General features: G+C 34.1%; 1 protein-coding gene across 1 annotated transcript in view; it reads right to left on the reverse strand.

Moving 5' to 3' along the window:
* Positions 1-1891: 1891 nt before the first annotated feature.
* The window catches only part of LOC137630246 (inactive tyrosine-protein kinase 7-like), a 40886-nt gene continuing 33743 nt past the window's right edge, over positions 1892-9034 (reverse strand). The window contains exons 5-6 of the mRNA XM_068361704.1: positions 8241-8424; positions 1892-2300 (exon numbers count right to left, since the gene is read on the reverse strand). Of these exons, the coding sequence (XP_068217805.1) occupies positions 2131-2300; positions 8241-8424 (354 nt within the window). The 3' untranslated portion in view covers positions 1892-2130. The remainder of the gene's footprint in view (positions 2301-8240; positions 8425-9034) is intronic.

The following is a 9034-nucleotide window of genomic DNA, read 5'->3' on the forward strand; positions in this document are numbered from 1 at the left end:
TTCAAGGAAATTAATTAATTAGCTCATATTAAGGTTGCAAAGGAAGGTCTGTGAAAGACTGTAGGACAAGGAACCAACTCAAGCTTTTAAAGCAGTGTTGTTTACAATATAGTTATATTGGGATCAATTAAGGTTACAAAGTAATATGATGGACAGTCTAGTGAAGATTTGTGTATAGTTTCTTTTGTATATCATGACTTAGGAAACAATTCATGATAATAAGATTAAAGGTCAACTTCAGGATACACGGGTTGTTTGTTATAGAAAAATAAATTTAGGGGGAGATTAAAATTAGTCCAAGGTTTCAAAATAGTGAGATTGGGCAATAATATACAGTTTCACAGACAGTTATTAGTGAAACATATAAAGGAGATTTAATTAAATGTAGGTTGATAATAAACTTAGGGTTTCAATTATAGTTTATGTAGGATGGTGAGACATGTGACCAGTTTAAGATCTTATTATGGTGTATATCAAGTTAATTTATATTGAGGAAGTATTCAAAATTTTGGAGTAAGGTCTAGGGAGATGATTAAAAATGAAGAATAATTCAAGGAAGTAAATGAGGGCGAAGAAAAAATGTAAACTAAAGAAAATAAAGTTTTTATTGAATAGCTGTACCGATAGCCTACTGAAGGCTTTAGTGTAGAATATTTCAAGGAATATTCAGGTTGAAGCTCAAATTAAGAATTCAAAGTTGCAGTTTGTAAGGATAGTCTTTATAGGATAGTGCGTGTAGCTTGTAAGGCTCCAGACCAATATAACATAATATTTTAAAGTTTTTTTAATGGTAATGAGTGCGAGTGGTAAATTTTGATAACCAGTGTAAGATATTTGACGCATAGTTTGAAGTTTGTAAAGTGTTAAGAGATGCTGAGCTCCTTTTCTGCAAGAAATCTACTTGAAAGACAGTTCCAGTACTCCCTTAAGATGATCCGAGGTATATTTAGAAGTTTCTGGTTTCAAAACACGTATTGAACACGAATGAAGGGACTAATAAACAGAACAGTTAAAGCAAAATTGCTCTGGAACATATTCATCTACTTCTGTAAAAACGTGCGTCTCGTTCAATACAAACTGTTTAATACAAGATGTTTGTTGCCGATTTATTTTTATTGAGTAGACACCAAGAAAATGAAATGCAAGACATTTTAACTATTCAGATTTGATTGGCACTCCTTTTCTTCTTGTTTTTTTTTTTTCTTTTGTTGTCAAGGTAACTAGTCATTGTCTAGTTATTTGCGTCCACAAAATGGCAAATTTACTACTAATAGCTACAGTCTATCACACTTCTGTCGCTGTATTCAAGTTCAGGATTGACGTTAATAAATTAATCTCATGTTTCAACGGTCTACAAAAATATATTTCCTTTAAAATCCTTCAGTTTATACTAATTTCTTTTGTTCCAAACTCTTCACTTTGAAAAGTCGCTATCAATCACATAGCAGAGTTCGATCACTCTACCTTTCCTTTGTAGAGTAGCCTATTGCGTGTCCTTTTTTGTCACCGAAATAAACACTATGTATACATTTTATTTCAAGGTATCACTGACATATAACTTGATGTTTTTACACTTCAGATCAGTCACAAAGTAATTCCATATATATACTCGAAGTTCGTCTGTCAATCCATACCATAGACTTTTTTTTTTTTGCTTATTTTCTGATTGGGAAACGTACACGTTAAAAACACTCTGAAGATTATTATGATAATGAGCATTTATTAATTTTTTAAAGTTCCTCGAAATGTCTGAGACCTTTCGCATATTTAGTATTATATACACGTGCGTGTACCATCTGGAAAAGTATATCCGACTTCAAGTACACGCGGACTTTTTTTTATTTTATTTTTATTTTTGGCAGCATATTTAATCACTGTATACGAGTATATGTTTCTCTCTTCAAAAGTCACATTGAATGGGAACATGAATACCTTTACGTTTCCATCTAATATATTCCATAAGCGTATCTCTTGATCCAGTACACTCGAAGGAAACGACAGTAAAAAGGATTATTTATTAACAAGATCTTCCGCCTGCTGTGCTGCCCGAGACCCCGCCCCCCTTTACAAGAGGGGGTCGATCTCTTCACGAGCCGCAAGAAATCCAGCAGGCAGGGCTGGGTTCGACCATCACCTCGGTTGGAGATTGAGCAGATAGGTGATGGTACAGGCTGAAGTCAGGAGGGACTCCCTCGACATCCACCATCCTGCTAGCAGGCAGAACAGTAAGAGGTTCCATGACGGAGGGCATCTACTTAGTGGCCCTCCTCCGTGGTGCATCGCTGCTGGATGCTCACCTGCTGAGGATACCAAGGAGAGGAAAAGTCAGAATCATTGTAAATTGTATGACGACAGCAATAAGAATAAATGTGTTAATGATAATATTTCCAATGGAGAAAAAAAAAATCTTAATGAATTTTCAATGATGATAACAACATTGTTTAATATTACTAATGAAAAGGAGCATATTGATGATAAAAACAGCAATAAAAATACGATAGCAATATTGATAATGCAGTGCATTGAAAAGATAATGGTAGATGGTACATAAATAAGATTAGAATTTTATAACTAGGTGAAATGGATCCAGCAAAGCGATAACAAATCTTTCACATAGCGAACGTATGATAGAGACGTTCATATCTCAGATTACTTAAAATAACATATTGAAATACATCAACCCCAAAACAGATGGCATATCTCTCTAAATGACAGTAGAGGACAGTTTACTCTTACGGCAATAGTTTAGAAGTTTAAAGGCCACTTATGAATAGCAGGTGCAAGGGACAGTGACATTGCCCTATCAAGCAGGACAATGCCCTAGAGACTGACCATATATACATACAATCAGTACCCAAGCCCCCTCTCCACCTAAGCTAAGATCAAGGAAGGCCAGGCAATGGCTGCCGATGACTCAGCAGATAGACCTATAGGCTCCCCAAAACCCCCCATCCTTAACTCACAAGGATAGTGAGGTTACAACGACCAGGGAAACTAACGAGTTTGAGCAGGACTCGAACCCCAGTCTGGCATTCACCAGTAAGGAACGTTACCACATGGACCACCAAAGCCTCTGTGTAGCAACCCTGATCAGCAATTACATCCATTACTTTTATGTGGTTCAATATATAATCACGTTAATTACATGTAATTACAAGGGGCAGTAATGGCATAAACCTATTTACCGGAGATAGATAATACCACTAAATCATTGCGTTGAACATTTAGCATCTCCTGGGGCATTTTAACTTTTATCCGATTATGCATCACAAATGTAAAAGGAAAAAAGAGAAAATTACATTTACCTGGATACCAATTACTGTGATTAGTTTTCCCTTAATACAAATAGGATATACAATGATAAAATTAATGATTTCAAACTATTAGAGAGAGAGAGAGAGAGAGAGAGAGAGAGAGAGAGGGAGAGAGAGAGAGAGAGAGAGAGAGAGAGAGAGAGAGACCTATAAACAAATTTCAGTAATTATTGTTAATGGTCGTATTAACTATCATTTAAATGTCATTAATTTTAGGAAACATGAAGTATATTAAAAATTCTATGGGCTGATATCAGACATTTCAGTGGTCATATGATCATCATCATCATCATCATTATCATCATCATCATCATCTCTTCCTACGCCTATTGACGTAAAGGGTTTGGTTAGATTCCACCAGTCGTCTCTATCTTGAGCTTTTAAATCGATACTTCTCCATTCATCATCTCCCACTTCACGCTTCATAGTCCTCAGCCATATAGGCCCGGGTCTTCCAAATCTTCTAGTGCCTTCTGGAGCCCAATTAAATGTTTGGGGAACTAATCTCTCTTTGGGACTGCGAAGAGCATGACCAAACCATCTTCATCTACCCCTCACCATGATCTCATCCATATATGGCAGTCGAGTAATTTCTCTTATAGTTTCATTTCTAATCCTGTCCTGCCATTTCACTCCCAAAATTTTTCAGAGGGCTTTGTTCTCAAATCTACAAAATCTGTTGGATATTGTTTTATTGTCATACCACGACTCATGTCCATACAGTAACACCGATATCACTAAACTGATATATAGCCTTATTTTTATATGTAATTTCAGGCGATTTGATTTCCAAATTTTATTTAACCTAGCCATTTTCTGATTTGCTTTTTTTCAATCTTTCATGAAATTTCAATTCAAAAGACTATTAGAGATTATAGTTCCTAAGTATTTAAATGATTCTACTTTATTAATCCTTTCCCCTTTCAATGATATTTAATCTTCCATTGCATATTCCGTTCTCATCATCATCTGTCTTTCTTCTATTCATCTTCAGCCCAACCTCATGTCATCGAAATAAACACTGTATACGATAGATGGAATTATCTTTTCATCATGTAATGAACTTTTGCCTTTGATAAAAGATTAATCTTTGGTTTGATATAATCGATGTGCGAATTTTAACCAACTTTAAATAGTAAGGAAACTTCTTTTGTCACCATGCCTTCCTTCGGACATTGTTGTTTAGTTCAATAATCATCGTATACACAGCTTCAAAGTGCACCCTGTCACACAGTTACTTAACGACGAGTAACCAAAAAGATGGTATAGGGAGAGCTGGTAGAGGTGATGGGCTGAGTAAAACACAGGAACTCACCACGCAGTATGGGTGTGGCTAGGTGCCGTTCTCCATCGCGAAGTATACTAGGAATATATGTGTCCAGCTGCACGTATGAGCATGTCCAGCTGTACGTATGAGCATATATTGTCCGTCACGAATGATCACTTATAGCCACACGAGAAGGCTTTCGCTATAGACACAGGAATTAATTATTACAAGTCGAGCAACTACTTACTATATAATTCACTGCAAGTGTTGACAAGGATACAATGGAATTTCCAGGAAAAAAAATATGTATATATATATATATATATATATATATATATATATATATATATATGTGTGTGTGTGTGTGTGTGTGTATGTGTCTGTGTATGTATGTACAGTATATGTATGTATGTGTATGTATATATATATATATATATATATATATATATATATATATGCTTATATATACATACATATATATATATATATATATATATATATATATATATATATACTGTATGTATATATTATATTATATTATATATATTATGCATGTACTGTATGTATGTGCGTGCGTGTGTGGGTATATTGTATTTTTTCCTGGCCTATGTGAAGTTTATGATTTTTTTGGTAGCTCGTAAAAATGAATTTATGGCGCCGTTGATCGTATTTTTCACGTCAGTTTGTGAAATATAATCTGTTAATTCATTTACTTTCATGTGCGAAATTTTTGTGAAAATCATTACATTTAGACTTCCCTTCAGTTGTTTCATTTTTGGCAGAGAATCATGAAATAGAACTAAAGAATAAATCACGAGAGAGAGAGAGAGAGAGAGAGAGAGAGAGAGAGAGAGAGAGAGAGAGAGAGAGAGAGAGAGAGAGAGTCAAATAAACTTTATACCAGTGTAATCCTTAATAGAGAGAGAGAGAGAGAGAGAGAGAGAGAGAGTCAAATAAACTTATACCAGTGTAATCCTTAATAGAGAGAGAGAGAGAGAGAGAGAGAGAGAGAGAGAGAGAGAGAGAGAGAGAGAGAGAGAGAGAGTCAAATAAACTTATACCAGTGTAATTCTTAATATATATATATATATATATATATATATATATATATATATATATATATATATATATATATAGAGAGAGAGAGAGAGAGAGAGAGAGAGAGAGAGAGAGAGAGAGAGAGAGAGAGAGAGAGAGAGAGAGAGACATCTTAAACTATTACCATTTATTGAACCATTCCAAAAGATGATATAGAATATCTCAGTTCTGGAACTTCTGAAGAAAAACCAGAGAAAATTCTTCAGCCAAACTTCATGTAAAAATATTCTTGGTTACTTCAGTCTTGGGGGTTAAAAGGATTCCAACTTTCTAATTACGAGGTTGTTTATTCCCAATTTCCCCAAGTTTGAGTGGAAATGCCGAGGTTCTCAAGTCCTGCTTATTCGGTTTTCATGAGCCTTTTTGCAATGGAGTCCCTCGTGGTTTCCGGCCGTCGGAATTTCCCATTATACTGACTTATCAAGGAAATCTTTTCGGAATCCGAACTATAATTGGAGGAAACTTCTTCTTTTTTTATTTTCAAATTACTTGATTTCTTAATTTGAAGAATACTGATAACTTTTTTCTTACACTTATTTTATTTTATCCAGAAAGGATATTGAATTATGATTTGATTATGATTTTACAGTGTTTTCCAATTGTTAAAAGTCTTACTTTATGAAAAGGTTCCTATCAAACCATATATAAGTTTTTTCTGCCTGATGTTTTTTTTATGTCATATGGTTTTGTATATTGAACGATTTGTTTTATTCTAGAAATCAGAATAAAGCATTCTTTAAATTTTTTAACTCGTACTTCTGCTTGAAAATGTGGTGAAATTTGGTAGCATTAATTAATTAGCTCAAATAGAACAGTACCTAATCTAGAAACCAAATATAAGCTGTCGAATTCTTCTCTTATCCTACACTGTTAAAAATTTGTATTAAAACAACGGCAAAAGTCTGGCAACATTTATTCAAGGATTTTTGCCGTTTTAAAAATGGTCTCTAACACTGTAAAAGAAAATAACAAGGTAAGGTAAAATTACGGTCGCTTGTATTTTACTGAAATACGGTTGAGAACAGTATATTTTTACAGAGAATTTCCGATAAAAAAAAAATTGTCTCTCAGTGGCTAGTATTTCCTGAATCATACAGTCTTTCAATCAATAGGGGGTAGGTCATAACTTTCCTCGATGCCAAGTTTCAATTCCCTTCCATCCCTCTTCACTTTTATCTTCTTTATCTTAGGCTAGATTATAAACTCATTTGGTTTGGCTACCCGATTCACTGGTTTTTGCATGAAATAATAATATATGTCATTTGCTTTTGCAATTGAAATTATTCCACACGTCTGGCATCTGCGTTAAAAAGAATTTACATGTATTTGGCATTTGCGTTTATTATGATTCCATATGTCTTTGGCATTTACATTAAAAAGTTTTAAAAAGTTTTGCTTTAGCGTTGAATAGAATTCCACAAGTCTTCGACTTCCGTATTGAAAAGTATTCAGTAAATTTTATAATTTTCCTATTTTTTCATGAGGATAACTTTCCTGGTTGCTTACTAAGGTTAGGTCAAAATATGTTTCGTGGCCAGCTAGTTCTCTTTTCTACCAGGCCTTAAATGTATAGGATAATTTGGGTGCCTCTTCGTATGGCTTTTATAATGTCCCTTCCTTGCTCATTTACCCTTCTTGTTTTCCTTTATTTTACCTGGCTTTCGTTAAAACATGCGTTGAGTCATCGTCTTTTCGGTATGAAAAATCTAGGAGAGATGATTACTCCTTTGAGGTGCTGTTCTTCGTAATATCATCATATATCCACCTTTAGACAACAGGCAACATATATTATGAGAACAAATATCTGGATAAACACATTAAATGTTAAATAACCATGCCTGGGAAAAATTATAACATAATAACAGATAAAAAGTATAAACTTACTGGCTGAAACTCTCATAACCTAATAATGAAACATGAAAGAAATACTCAAGGAAAGCCCTTGCGTGATGAAAAGATAACATATCAATGCACTCTGCCATCAAAAGGTAAGAGGCATAGGTACTCTTATTGTTAAAGAGATACCAGACAAAAATTCTTATAATAAAGAGAGATATGTCTTTGATTAGATAGTCTTGACCATATACCCGTTGGGATATATGATGTTATCAAAAGTGCTATTTGATCAAGAGATCTCAGACCACATCTCCCTTCTACATAAAGAGAGACCTCATCATGCCAATATTGTAAGTTTATCAAGATATGTGTTGAGGAGGGATTGCTAAGAGAGACAAGACTAAGATTATACGGGCATTTATAGTAAGGATGGGTTAGATGGGTTAGGAGAGAATGAAGAAGGCTTCATAATGTAATCACGATTGAGATGGTATGGACATGTAGTGCGGATGGGTGAGGTGGAGGGAGTGAAAGTCTTTGGTGGAACCTGCTATAGGTGGAAGGGCAGTAGGGAGACAGAGAACTGAATGGTGTGAAGAACTGATGGAGGATTTGGAAAAGGATTTAATGGAGGAAGACGCTTTCAATGCAGACAGGCCAAAATATTTTTTTTTTCACTTTAGAGATACTGATAGGGTGAAGAAAACACTTTATCTCCAACTGACCGTTTAGTACGTGTAGCGTGACCGAGGTTGTCGGTAGACTGGCAGGAACGCAGGTGTACGACCCCTGGTCCCTTGGCGACGCCGTGGTGATAATCAATGTCCCTATCGTCGTGTCGTCCGTAATTCTCTCGACGAAAACCCGGCGTCTTCCCATGAGCTCCTCGCCCAGTACACGGTCGGTGCCCTGTCAAGGAAGGGGACGACTTTTAGACACCCGTAAAGCGGTTTTGGTTTGATTAGATATATTTTCTCTTATGTTATGGTTAGTGGATTTCTTTTCAGAGGTTTAATTATTTTTGTTCTTCAATTGTGTATTAACAAAATGATTTTCCAAAGAAAAAAGGCCATAGTAATTCCATTAAACTGTTGAATCAATGGTGAATACACTGTGCAATATATATATATATATATATATATATATATATATATATATATATATATATATATGTATGTATATATATATGTATACATATATATATATATGTATATATATATATATATATATATACTTTTATATATATATATATATATATATATATATTATATATATATATATATATATATATATATGTATATGTATATATATATATATATATATATATATATATATATGTATGTATGTATGTGTGTATACTGTATACACACGCACACACACACACACACACATATATATATATATATATACATAAAAATAAAATACAAATAATTTTGTAATATAATGGCGTTATCAAGTAATTATTACCAGAGTTATTTGAATGCAGTACACATATTTAACATGCATATAACCTCAAAGA

This window comes from Palaemon carinicauda, chromosome 38 (genome assembly GCF_036898095.1).
Source record: "Palaemon carinicauda isolate YSFRI2023 chromosome 38, ASM3689809v2, whole genome shotgun sequence".
NCBI classification, from domain to species: domain Eukaryota; kingdom Metazoa; phylum Arthropoda; class Malacostraca; order Decapoda; family Palaemonidae; genus Palaemon; species Palaemon carinicauda.